This window comes from Gossypium arboreum, chromosome 6 (genome assembly GCF_025698485.1).
Source record: "Gossypium arboreum isolate Shixiya-1 chromosome 6, ASM2569848v2, whole genome shotgun sequence".
Classification (NCBI taxonomy): Eukaryota; Viridiplantae; Streptophyta; class Magnoliopsida; order Malvales; family Malvaceae; genus Gossypium; species Gossypium arboreum.
Window position 1 is genome coordinate 71,056 of NC_069075.1, and position 19,671 is coordinate 90,726.

A 19,671-nucleotide genomic window follows, 5' to 3' on the forward strand; every position below is an offset into this window, starting at 1 on the left:
CAAGATATTATCAACAATTCAACTAGTCGAGGATGTTTATTATGGTAAGAACATCAACTTGGTGGATTGGAATGTTAAGAAGACCCCTTTGGAAATATATAAGAATATCAAAAGTAAAGACATAAGTCGAGGCCACTGTTCTAAAGGGCATAACTACCCGATAGAGAGGCTAGTTGAGAACCAATCGAGGCATTGAAAAAGTTTCGAGGTGAGTCAAACCACTGTCATTTTGAAGACGCGATAAAGGCGTCGCGAGATGGTGAGAGAGAATGTCACGGTCTGCGAATCAAAATCCGTGACAAATGCACAAAAAGCATCCTTTGAAGGTCAATTAATTAAATGTGACTCATTCACCCACTTGAATTGACCCGATTCTTAGAACATGTGGAGAAGCCCATCTACTTGAAGCCTTGGCGGTCTAGTGAAATACTTGAGGAAAACTAGGGTTGCCATGGTAGGTATGGAAACTAATCTTAGAAGGTTTAATTTTGTAATCTTTGGAGATTATGTAAATCTCTTAAGAATCTCAATTGCAGATTTACTTCGATCTCAACCGTCAATGTAAAGTAAATTGTACCGTTTGATATGGGGGAACACAATTATAAATAGAAGCATTCCCCCTTATTTGTATTCATCTCATTCATTTCTTCATACTTGAGTAATAGAGTACTTTGAGAGCATTGCTTTTTTTTTTTTGTGGTTTATTCTGTTCTCCCATTGCTTTTTTGTCTTTGAGTTGCTTCTGCTTTATTTTCGGTGCCTTAGAGAATTTCTATCAAGAATTCTCATTTTACGAGAGTTAGGTTGACTTAGGCGAATTTGAAACAAAGAAATTGCCTAAGTTTGTGCAGTTGTAAGTTTTAGCCCTATAACACAATCATATGCTAAGTAACTAAAATTTGACAAAACCTTTAACAAATGCAAACTTTATTTATGGGTAAACTATACCCAAGGTAACTAAACTATTAGTAAGTATATATTTTGGTCATTCAACTTCAAAAAGTTATAAAACGATCATTGACCTATTCAAAAGTTTTTATTTATGTCATTAAACTATTCGAAAGTTTTTTATTTAAGCTACTAGATTGTTAAGTTTTTTTTCTTATAAAAAGTTCAACTAGCGAGCTCTAAACGATAATTCAACAATCAGTACTTATGGATCAATATCCATCAATGAGTAAAAGAATGTAGCTTAGATTTAATTGGACAATCTGTGTCAGAGATTGGAAAAAAAAGTTATTTAGATTTTGATTCAGAGATTCTTAAAGTTAAAAGTTATTTTATGAAAAATAAATAAAACTATTAGAAAAAGTGAAGAATAAGAGCTTTCGAACGATACTAATAGTTCAAATGACAAAAAATCATATTTCAAATAATGAAAGCTTTCGAATAACCTTTTTGAAATTAAATGATAAAAAAATACTAATAGTTTACTTTAGTATCATTAGATAGTTTACTTTTTTTTATTTATCCCAAAAACAAAAACCATATTTAAAAGGATAAAAAAAAGGGAGCATATTTTCGAATTACGCGGATCTCATCGCATCGTATTTTGCAAAAATATCACGGCATCTAATTTCCTTTTGAATAACATATTAATAATTTATTTTTCTTATATTCAATTCCTCCGCCTTCTTCAAGGTAAAACGAACTTTTTGTGTTATCTTTTTTCTTAAATTTCACCTCTTAATCACGATTAATCCCCCCTTTTCTTTCATCTGTTTGATAGGAATTTTAACTCTCAATTCGATAGCTCATCAAAGAATTGGAATTGGTTCCTAGTTGAAGGTGGTGAAATCGGGTACTTCTTTATTTTGGGGGTTTTTTAATTCCGATCTTATCTATGTTCGTCAAACCTAGTTCTTTTTAGAATTGGAATTGTCTTACGTGAAACTATCCGTAATTCTATTTGTAAATTTGGTTTCAAATAAAATTAGATGATGATCCCGAATCCCGCTTTAACTATTTTATTAGCCAAGGATTTAATTGAAAAACAAGGGATTTTAGAAAGAGAAGTCTTAATTGTGCTGAGGTGTTGCCAACTATCATTAAAAGGGTGACAGTGATTGAAAAAAAAGACTTAGCATTAGATACTAATATTCTGTTTTAATGATTTTTCCTTCCCGAATTTTGGAATTTCGAATTCTCATTCCCTGTTGTTGTTGTTTTATTGTGAATGTTATCGCATACGATTTCTGTATATCTAATAGTTGTCTTAAGAGACAGCACTCTCATCAAGTTCCCGCTGAGAGCTAGTTGTTGATTGAGTTTGCGCCTTCTTTCAGTCAGATGTTTTTCACTATTAGTTTCCTTTTCTTTTTTTCCGCTTGTAATTTCAGGAATTTGGAATGTTCTATCATCTATTTCATATTGAATTTTCAAACCAACATTATCCATTACAACCAGCACTTTGGAAAAATCATCTTTATTAGGGCCCTTTTCAATGATTGCAGATATGCAGAGCCAGCTTATCTGTAGTGGGTGTAGGAGCATTCTTCTTTATCCTAGAGGTGCTACCAGTGTTTGCTGTGCATTATGCAATACAATTACTCCCCCTGGTACACTTCATTTCTCTTTCTTATCATTTACAAATGTCAAACCATTCATTGGTTTTTTGAAGTTGAGAGCAGTTGCTGGCTTTCAGTATAATGGACAATTGGTGATCATTTCTGCTTGAAAATCAGAGATATGGTTCATAAAGTTGTTATTTTTCTTTATGTTCTAAGTGGCCTTATCAATGTTTAGTACATGGCGTAATAAAGAAACAGTGAAATCAAAATCTTGGCAATTTGCTTGTATCAGCTTAATGCTGCTTGTGTTATAGATTTGGATGTTATGTTCTTGGCTGATTGTTGAATATATTATTCGTTTGACATAGTCTGTCTTATGGTAGAATTTCTTGCTTTTATACTTGCTTCTTTATGTGGACTTGATTGTATAAGATAGATAACGACTGAGTTCAAATTATATGAGCACTCCAAACAATTCATAAACAATTTTTATGGTCCATAAACCATTCTCCATTTGAACTGTTGGAAATATGACTCCATCTTGCCAACAGCTGAAATCTACCACCTAAGTTGGCTTGATTGTGCCTCCAACCCCCTCCAAAAAAAAAAAAGAAGGTCGTTATCTTGACAAGATTATTGATGGCTCTCATTAATTGCAGGGTTAACCTGCCAGCAATGCTCTAGGTAGAGTTTTTTCCAATCCTTTAAACAGACATTCGATTGCACTTCCACTCTATTGTATTTTTAGATGAATCTTCTTTTTCCTTTTTCATGTTGGTTTCCTTTGTTGATTGATAGTTTGAAACCACCTGTTCATGCTAATTATGGTGTTGTTATCCAGAATTTTCGAGAGAACTAAGAAAACTTAAGTGAAAGAAAAATAAAACATGGGGTGGTCAGTAATATTCCTTGTGTTTAGATATGTAAATAAGTTGAATCAAATTATTATGGCTTGATCACCAAGTTTGTAAATAAGCATGCAGGGATGGAAATGGCTCAACTCATATGTGGAGGTTGTCGAACATTGCTAATGTATACACGTGGAGCAGCAAGTATAAGATGCTCTTGCTGTCACACCATTAATGTTGCACCAGGTACAATTTAATGATTCTGTGCGTGTGATATGAATTTGCGGTTGTAATGTTTGGAATTGCAGAAATGATTCTGTTAAAGAAGAATGGAAAATTATTTTTGTGCTTTTAAGAAAATATTATGCTTGTGGGTTGAAGATCTGTTTCTTCAATTTGTTTCTGCACTGTAAACGAATTTAAAGAATCTTGTTCATTTTTCTTTTTTAAAAAAGGGGGAATGTGAATCCATTTCCTGATCAGTGCTTCTTTGTGCTGTATTTGGTTTTCCAGCATTACAATGTGTCGAGCATGGATGTCTTCTATTACATTTATTTTTTTTGTTTCTATTGTCATTGTCATCTTCGTTTGGTAGTCTTCTGAGCTACTTTAGTTCAAGATATCACTGGTGGATAATGGCTGTTCTAATCAAATTTGGGAGTGAGTACAAACCATACAGTATTTTCTGTTTTGTTTCTTCATTCATCTCATACCATTGGTTTTCCAGGTTGCCTTGCAATACGATTAATAGGTTATCTTATGTTTTGCCAGTTTCTTCTCTCTTTTTTCACCTTTGTGATTCCCAGCTTGTTTACTGAGTTTTTCTGAACATGGAGTAGCATCCAACCAGATTTCTCACATCACTTGCGGGCACTGCCGTACAACTTTAATGTATCCATATGGAGCTCCATCAGTCAAATGTGCTGTCTGTCAATATGTTACTAATGTTGGTGTAAGTATGATTGAATTGATGCAACTTTCAATTAGCTTATCTGTCGTTAACATATATATATATATAAGTATAAAAGAATTGTAGAGATTCAAAGATTTGCTTTCATTTCATAAGAGGCTAAGAGAGGGCCATATTATTTCATAATTTGGTCGATAGTAGTCATTATTTCCCTTCGTATCTTATTTCTTGTTTTCTGATCTATGAAGTCCCCTGAAATGAGTTTCAGTTTTTCAAAATCTTTAATTTCTTTAGCATTATCCATTTTTGTGTGCGGCATTTACTGTTGCTGCAAGCCCTTTGCTGTAGTGATGTTCAAAATATAATTATATTTTCTTCTTTTTGTGCCTTCTGTCTTCCCCCCCCCCCCCCCAAGGGGGTCTCCCTCTCTCCTCTGGGGACATACCTCTCAAATTTGGTCTTACTGGCCATTCTCTTATCAAATATTCAAATTTTATGCAGCCTTTCATGCTGAGGTATAGATTTTCTTACATTGCAATATATTAGACATCAATGGTTTAATGGTATCAATTGCCCCTGGTCAAATAAATACCAGTCAAAAGGTTTTTTTTTTGCTAAGTTTTCTAAATTTAATCGGAAGGATTAGAGCTTATTATCCGCTTTTGCTCATCCAATAAATATTTTTTTGAGAACCTTTGTGAGATACTGTATATGCATGAGTATGTTTATAGGGAAAAAGTTAGAACTGTAGTTGGAGGTTCACCCATTCCTTACTCTCTTATCATTCAGATGGGCAATGTAAGGGTTCCCCTTCCCGTAAACAGACCTAATGGGAAAGCTGCCACAGGGTCTATGGCTACGCCATCTGCTTCACCAGTAAGTTCTGAAGCTTTACATATTTGCTGGGTTTATTATGAGGAAAGGTAGATGATTTTGAGTAGTCAACTGTTTACTGAATCTAACCTTTGGCTTTAAATATTGTATTCATCAGAGCCAAACTGTTGTTGTTGAGAACCCCATGTCTGTTGACGAGAGTGGGAAATTGGTAAATATAGATTTAACAGCATATGTTTAAGTATTAATATGTGCTATTCATTTTTTTCAAAGTTATTCCACATGGTGAAGGTGGATAGTGATAAAATTATGCATTTGCAGGTGAGCAATGTCGTGGTTGGCATAACAACTGGCAAAAAATGAATAATCCAGTGTGATACTTGAGTTTGATTGTTGAGGAATTGATTGTGTATATCAAGTTGAAACTGGCAAAACCATTAGCATTGTATTCGAAGGGATAAAGTGTGATGTACATTTATTAGTGTACGAATTGATGGAGATGGAAAGTCTCATTTATATGATTTTTAAAGTGAAATTAATAATACCGAATTTGTACTTTCATCTTATCTGCTATATTGTTATTTTTACCTGCTTTTTTATCTGAGATATTCCAATATTTGGTAGCTGAGTATTGGGTGATGAAACCAACAAAAATAAATCTATACATTGTGTATTTGTGTGTTGAGTTATTTTCTCTTGCTTTTTAATCTAAGATATTCGGTAGCTGAGTATTGAACTCATGCTAGACATATAGACAAATGATAATCTTATATTTTTTTAGTGAAAATAAGTAATTAAAAATAAAAATTATTGGGAAGAGTTAATAAAATAATGATAAATTCAAAACAAGTAACATGCTCGTAACTACAACAACTAATAGGCCAACCGTTTATTTTACTACTTTTTAAAAAAAATTTAGAAGTATATGTTTTAAAAATTATCAGAAAGTTATCTATGATAAGGAGGGAGGGGGAATGAGAAATAAGAGAAAGCTTTTAGGGAGATGATTGAGAATTTAAGTTGCATTGATTTAAATTTTAAGGGTTTGAGGTTTGCATGGTTTAATACAAGGGAGGATGGTCTTATTGAGGAAAGGATTGACAGGGCTTTGGGTACTTTATCATGGATTGAGCAGTACCCTAGTGCTAAGTTTTTAATCTGCTAATGGTAGGATCTGATCATCCTCCTATGCTGGTTGATACTGAAGTGAAGGATAAGAAGGGCCGAAGCAGTTTAAATTTGAAGTTATGTGGGCAAGTTGGATGGAGGATAGTGGCTACATCAAGAACTAAGGTGAACTGATGGTCAAAAAATGGAGCAGAAAGATGTTCCCTAATAATAGAAAGCTGATTGATGAGATTCTAGAAAGAAGCGGGGAGATTTAAAATAGTAGGTGCAATGATAAGAGGAAATTAGGAAGCTGACTGGGGAATTAAAAGAGATATGGGAAAGGGAGGAAAAGATTTGGTTTCAAAGATGTAGGGTGAAGTGGTTAGAGTTTGGGGATAGGAATACTATTTCTTTTCACATGGCTACATTGCAGAGGAGGAAAAATAAGGTGCTTAGGGTGAAAGGGGATGATGATCAGTGGATTGAGGATGAATGAGTGGTCAATGCTGATACTAATAAAGATTTAAGTAGAGAGGTCGATAGATTGAAATCATGCAAGCTGCATATCAGCTAGGTGCAGTGAAGGCACCAGGGCCTGATGGTTACTGTGGTTTCTTCTACCAGAATTATTAGGAGATAGCTAAAGGGGTTGTGGAGGCAAGGCAAGAATTTTTCTCAAAAAGGGTGTTTGGAGAAAGATCTGAACTACATAAATGTGATGTTTATACGAAAGTTAAATGTTAAGAAGAGGTCTTCCAGTTAGTCCTATTAATTGTTGCAACTCTGGCAATAAGATAATGTCCAAGGTTATGACTAATATATGGAGAAGTTCATAACCCAAGAGCAGAGTGCATTCATTGGAAATAGACAGATTCGTTGCAAATGAAGTTTTTCATCACATCACTCAAAAGACAAAGAAGGGGAAGAAATTTGAGATGGCTTTGAAAGTTGACATATGGGGTTGTTATGGAGAAGATGGGTTTTGGTGATAAATGGATTGAATGGATTATGGAATGCATTTCCTATTTTTGTCACATTTGTTGTTTGTAGATGATTCGTTGTTCTTCCAATAATATTGATGCCTTAAAGTCCATCTTGCAAAGTCGGGACATTATTAATTTGGCCAAGTCAAGTGCTATCTTGAGTTCTAATAATGTACCTGCTCAGAAGGCTAGGAATCCTGGTTCATGTTTAGGGGTTCTAGGTTTGTGGAGTAAAACCATAAATTTTTTGAAAGAAAAAAGTTTTGTCACAAGAAGGGAGAGGCAGCGGCTTGTGGTCGTCCAATATACATAATGCATTGTTATAAGAAGAAATGAATGTGGTTTTGGTGGGGTGAAAAGCAGGATTTGGTGAATAAAATGAAAGAAATTATAAAAAAAAAACTAATAAATTCTAATATATTATAAAAAAAATACAAATTAATAAAACATACTTAAAAATTATAAAGATTTTGAAAAAATTAGAAATTATGAAAAAAAAGTCATTTAAATCCCTAAAATAATAATAAAACATAACATCAAATAAATTGTTTATAAAAATTAGAAATTGTAAAAAAAAAAGTCATATAAACCCTTAAAATCGTAATGAACACATTACACTATACTAATCGTTGAATAATGGTCATTTACACCCTTAAAACTTTTTTTTGCAACTATATAATTTCTTGAAATAAGAAAACTGTTTTTATTTTTATTTTTTGTTAATTCTTCTAATCTTGCAAGTACATAACTTTTTATAAGAAGGGTTAAAGATGATTTAATTGTTTTATGGTAATTTATTCTAATCTTTCAAACAACGATTGAGTGCTTCATAGTAATGAATGCTTGCTATTTTGCTTATAGATCAGTTATCTCTCCTCCAAACCAATCCCTCAATGCATGCTCTAATAGGGTGAGTGTATGCTTCTTTCCTTGCAAGATCCATAGTTCTAACACTTCTCGAAAAGAAGTTTAGCACTCCATGGTGTTTTTGAACTTAATTTTCCAGATATCCCCATTTCGATTGAAATTGCAAAAAGCCTATTTGGAACATAGTAGTACATGAAGCCTATTTGCAGAATTTATACTTTTTATTTTTGCAAGTAAATAATATCCTAGAATAAGAAAACTGAAGGTGACTTAACTACTTTTTGTTAATTTCTTCTAGTCTCCCAACCTACCGAGTGCTCCATGAATAATGAGCGCTTGCTACCTCCCCTCCAAACCCTCTATGCGCTGTCTGGTAGCATGAATGCGCGCTTCTTTCCTTGCAGGATCTATTGTTCCAACACTTCTGGAAGTTTAGCACTCTACGGTGCTCTTGAATTTCATTTTGCAATTGCACTCAATTTCTTTGATTTGAATATGATGAAAGCCTGCATACTCAATTTCTTTAATTCAAATTTGGGGAAGCCTATTTGCAACATTTCTTTGATTTGAATCAAAGAATTTGATGAAGCTTTTTTTTAGCATCCATAGGAGTACTCAATTTCTTTAATTTGAATATGACTAAATGGAAACTAGATTACTTATCGAGCCTCCAGTGGTAGAGTAATTTTGGAACGCGACATGAATTAATAGTTTTCTGCGATTTAGTACTAACATGCATGAGCCTCTATTTATAGATTGAAAGAGTAACCTTACAACACTATATGAGTTAATAGTGTTCTGCAGTTTAGTGCTAACCATGCATGTCTGGTGAACTACCTACCGTTAGAAGCAAAAAATACATGCCCCAATCACGCCAGCTATGTGAACAAAATAAAAATGAGACTTTGCCATTCTTTTCAAAATAGCACTTAAATAGCGAAATTTCAAGGAAAAATTTCACAAATAATTTAAATTTATACATATATCGAATTCTTTACCACTAAATCTCATCCTAATAAACTGTGCATCATTACTAAATCTCATCCTAATAAACTGTGCATCATTATCTTTACAAACTTACTAGCAAAATGATCCTGGTTTTTAGTTTTTATGCATTGTTTAAACTCTTAAATGCATTTCAACTGTGAACAACTTGCCATCACTGCCATGCATTTTGGATGAATTTATTATTGTTCAATGAACAAATATTTAATATTCATACAAATACATTTTTCTTATTGCAAGATATATGTGCAATTCTAACACACATTACTACAACTTAAAAGCGTGCCATCGTCTTGGTGAGATTAAAACCACCTTACAAAAGGAGCTAATGAGCCTTGAATTTACTCCCCAAAGCATACATTTGTAAAACGTGCAACTTAGTTTGAAAGAAGAAAGTTCCAATAAGGGCAATTGCATTGTGAAGCCCACTCGTATAAACAAGCAACAGTTTAAAAATGATTAAACATCATTCTTTTTCAAGTAGGCAAAGCACAACAAGAGTTAAAGCAAACTTAAATGGAACATGTTTCTATGCCTATGTAATTACATGAAATGAAAGGATGGGATGAGCAGCACACACAAATCCCATGGATGCAGAGGATGAAACAATTCCTTACAGGTAAAACTCATGTCAGGTCATTTTCATCCAGTGCTTCTTCCTCACCTTTAGCAGCTTCTTCCTTTAGTTCAGCCACATCACCAGTAGGCAACTTCCTTGCAAGCTTTATGATCTGCACACACAATTTCATTTTCTCACTCAAATTGTCTGCAATTGAATGAATAGCATTCCATGTCCCGAATCACTGTCTATCCGCTTTGTAAGATAAACATGAAATATAGACAGGTACATTCAAAAGCAACCAAGATTTTCAGGAGTCCCCACTAACAACACCTTATGCTTTTTTCTTTAATGCCTTCTTCTCTTAGCCATGATGATATGCAAAGTGAAAATCATATTCTAATATCTAGTTTGACCACTGAAAGCTAGATGATAAGCAAAGGAGAACAGCATCAACTAGAAGATGGGAGCTACACTGTTGTGTATCCCACCATCCCATTCCACATTGTAGAAAATGGAAATCGTACACTTTTTATTATATATTTTAATATACAAAGAGTTCAATAGGAAAATGCCAAAATAAATCAACTAGGACACAATAAAAACAACAAAATAGAAGTATGCTCCACTTAGCCCTTTTTCAGGAGAAGAAGAAACTCAAATGACAGTATATAAAAAAAACCAAAATCTTCCAACTTCAATGATATTTTCCCTTTTCCTACCATGGTCAACTTTATGATCTCAGTTTTTTAATTGGCTATATAAAGGTTCAAAACGCATGTATTTATTATATCTGTGGCCCAGGTGTCCATGGACATGTGCTTTAAATTTTGAATTCCTTTATTCCCATGTTAGTTCTTTAGAAGATCCTCTAAGCCAAAAGGGCAACTATAAGCCAGGTATCACATAAACTGCACGGTTTTAGGCCAATTAGAATCTTCCATGGTTGCATAGGTCGAACCTTAGGTTAAGTGATTTAATCCAACTATAGCATGCAGAAGATGAAATGACCCCACAAAATCATTCACTTTATTGTAGGAGAGGCACATGTATTTCCAAAAACAAAGGTGCAAATGGTCAAAAAAACATACCACATTGTCAAGATTGGAAATAGTACTCGACTGAGCCACACGTTTGATTTCTTCTACATCACCTTCTGTATAAGCAGAAAGAAGTTTACTAGCACAACGGTTCTGATCACTTCTTAAGAAAGCATCGATTCTGAAAATATCCATAGACAATAGTAGTTTAGATCACCTTTTCTGTAAGAAAATGTCATTATTTTTAAGTATAAAAGATAAAACAGGAAACAAAAACAAATGGGTAGACAGTATTGTTGGTTTCTTCTAGAGGCTTTCAGCTACAGCATTAATCTTAAGGATACATAACGTAACTGGTTTTCCTTTATGTGGCAGGGGAGACAACATTACTCCTTAAAAACCAAACATTGAAATGGTAGGAATACATGATGTGATTTTCACAATAACAATCAAAAAACAAGTTAGAGTAGCAGGAAGTTTAACTATCATCATTCTATTGCTTGATGCCTTTAATATACATGAAAATGCTTAACAACATCTATTGGGGGGGGGGGGGGGACATAATATTGTAATAATAAACACAAAAGTTTCCAAAGTCGTAAAGAAAATTGTGAATGGGATCCACATTTTTTTACACTTAAGGGGAGAGGACAGAACTTTATAAAATAAGGGGAATAAACACAATTTACAATACAGTAAGACTGCAGGGCAGAGAATCAATGCTAGTGTTTTGATGCATTTGGTAGACATATAGATTCACAATTTTTGAGAAAATTCACATAGAAAACAAACACCCAACATATGGATTGATGGTTGTTTTCAGTTGCTGGAGAATCACTTTTCTCATGCAATGTCTCATATGATAGTGATGAGTACCTAGATATCAATCAAAATTAAAATGATAGTGCACTAACAAGATCAGCCAGTCCAGAGCCGCTAACCACATTCCTGAGTACTACAAATACCTCAATACATATTGGTTTGAAAGGTAGCTCAATGATAACTGCACTTACTGTGAACAATCATTGTAGCACTTCTCTGCTTGCTTTAAGTCATGAGCATAAAGATACACAATAATTGCACTAAGATACGCCTGAAATTATATGTATTAGGGTTAGCATATTGCTACCAACAAAGTTCCTTTCAGTAAATGAACAAAAGAAGAAAATGTTAGTGTCAAACAAGCAAAAAGAACAACAGCCTTCAGATGATAGCACGAAGGTGATCTTTATTAAATCACATGGTACACAGATCAATAACACCTCATGGGATTAAGTTTTTATCACATATACAAAGCTATACTTTGTTAGAGATGGTGCATAAAGAAGTAACCCGAATTAAGTAGAACAATGCAGTAAATACCACTTGAGGGAGTAATTTCACAATACTTAAAATCAGATTAAAAAGTCAGTTTATTCATGAAAAATCTCAGTTTATACAGGCAAATAGGTATATGTCACATCTTCCAGAGTCAACCAATTTGTTGGGAAATTTGATTTGGAAAGCATTTTCTTGATCAGCATACCAAGTCCAAGAGAGGCGCCTTCAATTTGAGAAAAGAAGGAATATTTTAAATGGTTTCAATATATAGTCCTAAAAACGTTCACGCAAGACTGTAGCCACTCGGACAAAAATCCTACTTTCATCCTTGCAAAAATGTTAACAAAAAAGAAAGTTTTGTTTTATCTCCTACCAGCCACAATAAGAAAGAGATAAAGGGTTGGAAACATAAAATGTTCTGCAGAAAGTACCAAAAATATGTGTAATGGAACTAAACTGCAAGTTAATTAAGTCATAAAGCAGTTCAACACCACAACTTCTAAAAGCATACATGGATTTAGAGAGAAATTAGCAAAAATTAGCCACATTATACTTCTCAGGAAAAAATTATCAGCTGACTTACAAACAAAGGAATGGAATGGCAACAAATGGATATTTAGTAATAACGGAAATAGTTGGGCTGCAAAATATAAAGTCGCACCTTGCACTGACTATTTCTAGCATTGCACTTGTCAGCTGCTAAGCCCAACCTCAATAGGAAAGTAGCAGCATCAGTGAACCTGAGGATAACAAAAACATAAATAATGCCTACTCATATAAGGTTTGCTTATATATGCAAACAATGTAGTTGCCTAGGACCAGATTCTCTAAATTTACAAGCATTCTAACTCATTTGACATTTCAGTCATGAAGCAGTGCATGCTGCCAGGAGTTAACATGGATAGTGGCTTAATGAAAGAAAAAAATACTTACTAGATGTGCAACTAAACAAAGACAAAAATTGGCTTAAAAAAGGAATTACAATTCACACGCTTTGGGCCTACTCAACCTGAACTCCATAGTTCCAGACTAAAGACAAAGACACATAAAACCATTTGAAATCCTTTAGCTGAAAATAGGTCCGTATTTAACTATGAATTAATGATCATATCGTAGTAAAATCAAAAACTATCCTCCAATTTTAGGTTTTTTCTTTTATCTTAAGAAACAGCAGTATTCTAATTTTAGGAATGTAATACACCACAAGGGTGTAGCTTTCATTCATCAATCCTCTGAATGAGTATTTAATTTATTGCCTCTCAACAGATTAAGAAGCAAATCCTTACTTCTCAAGTTTTACATAAATACTAGCAGCAGCTCGATACAGATCAAAGGCCATCTGTTCCTTTCCATCATCTTCGAGAATAACACAAGCATCGGTATATAGTTGAACAGCATCATCAGGCAAAGCATCCTCCAAAGCACTACAAAGAAAAAGTACTAAGAGATTAAAGAGGAAATTGCAGTTGTGATTCAGTCTGTGATGTTGCAACTATATTGTTGCATGTGAAACAAAGAGATTTTTTCTTTCTTTTAAAGGTTTCTTGAAATGATTATTGATTACAACAATTAATTGACAATATTAAGCAGAAAAGCACTAGGAAATAAATACATGTATAATACAAACAAAAACAATTACATCCTGCATGAATATTCATTTGAATGCATATTGGCATTGGAAATCAATATTCTCAAGGGATCAATAATAATTCCATAAACATGAAAGAGGAAAAAAGAATGAGTGAAAGCGGGATCTTTGAATGAAAATTCAGAATATTCCACATCCATGACATTTGGGCTATGCTTTTTCAAATTTCATGAAAATACCAAGAAATAATATTAATTCATGATATTTTCTTGCATATTGTAAATAGTAGTGTTTGACAGCCAATTCGAATCAAATAGCATATTCACAGATGTGACAGTAAAAAGAAACTATAATGACATTGGAAAGCTGATAAAACTCCACCATCTCCTATAATAAGTCAACAGTGGAGGAGAATGGTGGAGTCATATCAAAAGCTTTACAAGATGGACTTCAGTTGACTATATAAGATCAAGCAAAAGCACTTAATGGCGCAAGTTCAACTTCGTTTGAACTTAAGAACATTATGTCAAGTTCCATCTAAATAAAAAAGTTGACCATATAAGATCAACAAAAAACACTTAATGGAGCAAGTTCAACTTCAATTGAACTTAAGAACATCACGTCAAGTTCCATCTAAATAAAAACAAATGTGTATATGCAAGAGTACTAGCTGTAATTGAAAAACCTGAATTGGAGATTAGTAGAGTTGAAATGATGTAAATCAGAATTCAGAAAACATAAGGTTCAAGCAATGTCCATACCGGGCAGCCTTGGCAAGTGAATCAGATGCAGGCCGTGGTCTGTCACACTGCATGTATAGCTCAGATGCCCTTCTGTAAAAGTCGATAACCTCAGTCCAGTTGCGTAGTTCCTTTGCTAAAGCAGCAGCAGACTCCATGTGTTTAGCAGCATCCCAGGGACTGATTAGCTTATAAAGGATGAAACAACGGAGATATATTTGCCTTCTATTTTTGGTACCTATGCATATTCACTAGGGCTCTTGACACAAAATAGGGACATGAAGCCTCTATTATACCATCCCTGTCTCAAGATTCAAACTTTAGACCTCCAAGTTGAAGTCTTTAAGTATATACACACTGGATATGAAATAGAAAGAATAGCATTTAAAAAAAATGTATAATATAAAGTGAAAGAAAAGAATTAAGGATACGAAGCTAGCATTTCTTGTCCTTTGGAAGCTTTCTCGAATGCCAACTTTGCTTTCTCATAATCCTTTGAAACTCGAAATCCATTTGCTACATACAGCATGAGCATCAATGAGAAAAGCCACTAGAACCATGACATTTACATGATCAATTTTGTAGTAGAAAATTCTTTTAAAAAATCAACTAAATATTTTAGATAAAATCCTAGATGTCGAATAATAAGTAGATAGCATACCAGCTTGTTCATATAAAAGAGTAGCATACCAGCTTGTTCATATAAAAGAGTAGCACTTTTCCAATCTGCACTCCACCTTGTAAGACTTAGCCTTGTTCTACAAATATAAACAGATTAAGACATTAGCTAATATTTTTCGATACAAGTTGGGGGATGCTTATTGATTCATTTTGCCATTTTTTTCCCCCTTATGTACATCAAATCAATTTGATCATTTTAACTCTACAAGCGATGGGATCGGATATCAAAAACCAAAAAGTGCAAATCTAAGAATCTTAAGCTAAGTAAATTACAACACAACCTCTAAATATACATACAAGTAAGAGCTTGAGAGAGAGAGAGAGAGAGAGAGGAGGAGGCTAACAGTTTGTCGGCTTTGGAAATGAGCTTGTTGGAATCGGAGCTGGACATGGCGTCGGAGTTTTACTTTCTATGAATTGTGTTTGATTGGATTGGACTTTGTTTAATTTTTAGGACTTTGATTTGATTTTATGCCGATTCCGTATGTTGGGGATAAAATTAAAATTTAAACGCAAAGAAACTAACATAAAAAAAAAAAAAAAAAGAACACAATAATCATGAATTTTTGTTAATTTAATAATTAATTTATAATTATTTATTTTTTGATGAAATATTTGAATCTCAATTTATTGACTGAAATATGTTAACTTTAGTCATGAAAATATACCAACTCAAGTTTATTTATTAAATGAACTTTAAATATAAAGGTTATTTTTTATTAATTATTCTATTTATTTTTTATTCACTAATTTTAATTAAAAATAATAAAATTAATTTTATAATTATTAAATTAAAATTGTAAATTGCATTATATGTTTAGATAAATATATGTGAAATATAATAGATTTTGTAATTAAAAATATAGAAAAGTAAATCAATATAAATAATAGCAAAATAATAATATTTTCATTTAAAATTTATTTAATAATAGACCTTAACAAGTTAATGCGACTGTAGAGGATGAGTTAATGTTATTTTAGGGATATGTTAGTAGTTTCTAAACCATAAAGAGTATTCGTAAGTATCTTTTTCCTTATATTGAATCAAATTATTATTATATGCTACACGGGCCTAAATCAAATTATTTTTCCCTTACAAATGTGACATTAAAATTAATTATTGCCAATATTCACTAATTCTATTTTTAAATCTTAATTAGATGTTTATGTATTTCAAGAATAATTTAATTTTGAATCAGAATTATATCAAAAAGAAAATTATGGTTCTCGTAATAAAACTAATACTTAATTTTTAATAATACACCAAACAATTTATATAATAAAATCTAATATTTAAAAATAATAATTTAATTCTTTTAAATCTAAGTTAATTTCCTTTTTCATCTTGAATGGCTATATTGGATTTTGGCCACTCATTATTTTCCTTTGATGATACAAATTTGCAATATAATTTGCTATATATATTTACACCGTAATTCGCTAAATCTTCAAATTAAGATATTTTTAAGAATAGATATACAAAAAGCCTAACATTTCAAATTATGCTTTTATTATTTTCATTTTTCTTTTTAAATAATATCGACGTCTACTATCACATATTTTATTCTAAACACGATAACAATCACTTAATTTAATCTTTTATTATTTCTTTTAAAGCCGTAATCACAATTTTAATATGTAAATAATCCCTAAAAGGTTCGAACTAATTTGAATGATAGTTCTTGCCTAAAAAAATAAAATATTATTTGCAAATATGACGTAGAAGGCCTGCAAGTTGACATCATGACTACCTGCAGTATCCCATGAACAAAGTCGACTTAGTAAGTTATTAAAGGATTAAAAACAACAGTAACAATGCTAATCCACGTTACCCAATTAAAGCCAGCCATCAAAGTCTTTCTAAGACCTTTAGCCAAAATACACAACAATCACAGTACTCTAATACTGATAGACAAGGCACTCGAGCCAAGTCCCCAGCACCGTTCACTGTAATTAATTCCACTACACTATATGGATGCTACATATATTAGGACAAAGGGACACATTTACTTCAGTCTAATTATCTCATACAACAGAGATTAACAAGTTCTTTTTTTTTTTTTCTTTTTGACCTAATCAGAAATCTCATCAGGAATACATGGCCAAAATGAAACCAACAACATTTACCATGTAGCACATAAACTACAGCTCCGTTCCTGAACCCTTCCCTGATTGATTCTCATTTCTGATCGATATTCCAGATGAAGGATTAAATTGCTCTCTCATGAAAACTGACTGCGATTGTTGATAGGAGGCATTTATGCTCGAATCTAGTATCTGGTGTGGAAGTACCATCTCCGGTTTTGCAAATGCTCCAGCCATGCTCACCCGTTGCTTCTTCTTCAACATCTCCCCTTTAGGACTCCCTGCTGGAGAACCCACATGGCAACCAGAATCTGGGGTCAAAGGCTCATGATGAGATGAGAAAGACTCATCTACAGAGTGGCTCTTCGCAGAAGTTCCTTCTTTCGCAGCCTTATCCTGCAAAGGAGATTCTGAAGTTGGGGCTGGAGTTGCAGGGTCAGTCTTCTTCTCAGATTCCAGGCCATTGTCACCCAACGCTGGGACTGAAGCTCCTGTGCCAGGTGCTTCTGCAAGGACTCCACCAAGGCGCTGCTCTTCAATAATCTTCTTTAAATACTTTCCTTGAGCCTCTATCCGTAATTGTAGCTGTCTCTGCACCTGTTGTATATCAGAGGTGAAATCTGTGTTTGAGAAGACAAGTAAATGAAACACCAAAAACTTAAAGCATGTCACTGCATAGTAATATAGCAAATTGCACTGGTTTCATAATAAATACAGAGAAAAATACTGAGCCCAAATGTTGTTGATACTCAACACCATGCTACTCCAAATAGCAAGTAGAGCCAAACAAACATAATAACCAAATTAATATTAAATTTGCATTGAGAATACATGCCTCCAGTTGTTCATGTAAGCGCTTTTGCACCTCCATCTGCAACTTTAGAGCTTCAGTAATTTGCATGCCACTGCAATCAGGGAAAGGAAAAAAATCCTTCAACTCAGATGTATAATACTGAGTTTTATAGATAGTGGTATTAGAAAGGAAATTACTAAAAAATCCATTTGATTCTAGACACAAGGCATAATAACTAGGGGTGATAACATGTAACCTGCCTCAAACATCGACTTTTTAAAACAAAACAAGACTTGAGGTGTCCTAGCCGACAACCAATATTGAACTAAAGAACTGAAGCTAATATTCAACAAAATACCTGCACCGCATATTTTGATGAGAATGATTTGCACACCCAACTTCAAAACTATAATTTAAATGAAGATTAGCTCTGTCCATTTTTTAATCATTAATAACAACCAATTCAATAACTAAAATTATTTGATTATGTTGAAGAATATAATACCTTAAAAAGTAATCCACTAACTTGAGGATATAAGGAAATAAAAGTATAATGTTACAATTAAAATTTGCTTACTTCAACACAATAAAATCAAGTCAGAACAACAGGAACCAAAGGTGTCTCTATACAAACCCAATTTGGATTAAAATTTTGCTTTACCTGTTCACAGGTACCAAAACCCTATTTAATCAGCCATTTTGATATGACTGACAATTTCCAGAATGTTATCTTTATTCCAGCATACCTTAAGGTTTTCTTATGCATGTAAATATAAAATCTACCATCCTAAACTTCAAGAAACAAGTTGAAACTAATAATCACTCTTCTGAAAACTGGTGAATATATATGAAAAAGGATATTTTCAAAAACTAAAAATCACTGAAAAAGCAGCAGCTTCACTTACGATGAACCATCCAAATTGGATAGCATGTCTCCAGTTTCTTTCTTGTCAGGCTTTTTACCTTCATTAACAAATAGAATAAACAAGCAATATCAAGAATAAAAGTTTTGTACAAGACAACCTGAGTTATAATTAAGTATGAAGAATATAAACTTCAAGAAAACAACAATTTTAACATCAATTTACATCTACATAAAAAATAAAAATTGATAAAAGAAACTTACCATCAGAAGAAGAATCAGGGAGATATTTTGCAAGTCGATATTTCTGGATGGATCAGAACAGTAGGGTTAACAAACGTCATAGATGATACATGAACCATTCAACAAAAACCTCACTTTCTGGGGAGCTCCAAAACTATGCACATAAATAAGAATAGTTCTTCATTAGGTTGAAAAAAGAATTATACCTGTAAATGGCTTTTGACATGGTATATTGTCAAACCCTGCACACCCATGACTCTAAGAACTCCTTTTGGTGTGGCTCCTGAGGGGTAAAAAGAAGGAAACTTGTTTCACCGTTATACACTTTTGCCATATATAAACATGAAAATTTTATGGTAATTAAAATTTCTGCATAAGCACGTCCATGTAAAAATTAAAGCCACCATGGTACATAATGGTTTCTCATGCAACTTAACAGGAAATGTTTTATGGATAATTCTCAAAAAAACAGGAGACTAGATGAAACAGGGATGCTCAAGTTATGAAATCACTTTTAACCATTTAAGTTTCCAGGAATTAGAGAATTGGTTTTCCTTCTTTCAAAAATATCTTACTTCATCAATCTTGCAGCAAAATAAAGGCATCATAATTTCCAACCTTTTGCACCCCTTTTTTTATGGCCAACCTAGTCATTACAAGCACATACAAATTCAGGATAAGAATTAATTATTA

At 33.1% G+C, this 19,671-nt stretch overlaps 3 protein-coding genes across 5 annotated transcripts in view; 1 reads left to right on the plus strand and 2 right to left on the minus strand.

Annotated features, from left to right (window-relative positions):
* The first annotated feature begins 1,469 nt into the window (after nt 1-1,469).
* Nucleotides 1,470-5,668, plus strand: LOC108480263 (protein LSD1-like). Of its 3 annotated transcripts, none has more exons than XM_017783190.2 (8): nt 1,470-1,641; nt 1,730-1,801; nt 2,454-2,558; nt 3,494-3,604; nt 4,198-4,310; nt 5,058-5,144; nt 5,260-5,313; nt 5,424-5,668. In XM_017783190.2, exons 3-8 carry the CDS (start codon nt 2,456-2,458, stop codon nt 5,463-5,465), a joined length of 510 nt encoding a protein of 169 aa, XP_017638679.1. In that variant the 5' UTR covers nt 1,470-1,641; nt 1,730-1,801; nt 2,454-2,455; the 3' UTR covers nt 5,466-5,668. The 3 variants fall into 3 exon arrangements, with proteins under 3 accessions (XP_017638679.1, XP_017638676.1, XP_017638677.1); XM_017783187.2 differs by having other exon boundaries at nt 1,494-1,641; nt 4,165-4,310; XM_017783188.2 differs by having other exon boundaries at nt 1,494-1,641; nt 1,730-1,788; nt 4,165-4,310.
* Nucleotides 5,669-9,448: 3,780 nt separating this feature from the next.
* Nucleotides 9,449-15,508, minus strand: LOC108480279 (gamma-soluble NSF attachment protein). Its single transcript, XM_017783210.2, has 9 exons — nt 15,340-15,508; nt 15,005-15,072; nt 14,746-14,830; nt 14,336-14,494; nt 13,273-13,410; nt 12,648-12,726; nt 11,680-11,759; nt 10,718-10,847; nt 9,449-9,798 (listed from the first exon to the last, which is right to left on the minus strand). The coding sequence occupies exons 1-9, from the start codon at nt 15,384-15,386 to the stop codon at nt 9,694-9,696; spliced, it is 891 nt and encodes a 296-aa protein (XP_017638699.1). The 5' UTR covers nt 15,387-15,508; the 3' UTR covers nt 9,449-9,693.
* Nucleotides 15,509-16,792: 1,284 nt separating this feature from the next.
* Nucleotides 16,793-19,671, minus strand: part of LOC108483591 (myb family transcription factor PHL7) — a 33,637-nt gene continuing 30,758 nt past the window's right edge. Inside the window, exons 4-8 of the mRNA XM_017787074.2 lie at nt 19,185-19,261; nt 19,000-19,042; nt 18,779-18,836; nt 17,916-17,985; nt 16,793-17,677 (exon numbers count right to left, since the gene is read on the minus strand). Coding sequence (XP_017642563.1) covers nt 17,138-17,677; nt 17,916-17,985; nt 18,779-18,836; nt 19,000-19,042; nt 19,185-19,261 — 788 coding nt within the window. The 3' untranslated portion in view covers nt 16,793-17,137. The remainder of the gene's footprint in view (nt 17,678-17,915; nt 17,986-18,778; nt 18,837-18,999; nt 19,043-19,184; nt 19,262-19,671) is intronic.

Excerpts from the sequence above, each read along its gene's own strand:
- LOC108480263 (XM_017783187.2), top strand. The coding sequence starts at position 2,456 with ATGCAGAGCCAGCTTATCTGTAGTGGGTGTAGGAGCATTCTTCTTTAT. Across the intron at positions 2,559-3,493 it reads CAATACAATTACTCCCCCTG|GGATGGAAATGGCTCAACTC; the intron begins GTACACTTCATT and ends ATAAGCATGCAG. Across the intron at positions 5,145-5,259 it reads CTACGCCATCTGCTTCACCA|AGCCAAACTGTTGTTGTTGA; the intron begins GTAAGTTCTGAA and ends TGTATTCATCAG.
- LOC108480279 (XM_017783210.2), bottom strand. The coding sequence starts at position 15,386 with ATGTCCAGCTCCGATTCCAACAAGCTCATTTCCAAAGCCGACAAACT. Across the intron at positions 15,073-15,339 it reads ATTTCCAAAGCCGACAAACT|AACAAGGCTAAGTCTTACAA; the intron begins GTTAGCCTCCTC and ends TTATATTTGTAG. Across the intron at positions 12,727-13,272 it reads ATTTATGTAAAACTTGAGAA|GTTCACTGATGCTGCTACTT; the intron begins GTAAGGATTTGC and ends TGTTATCCTCAG.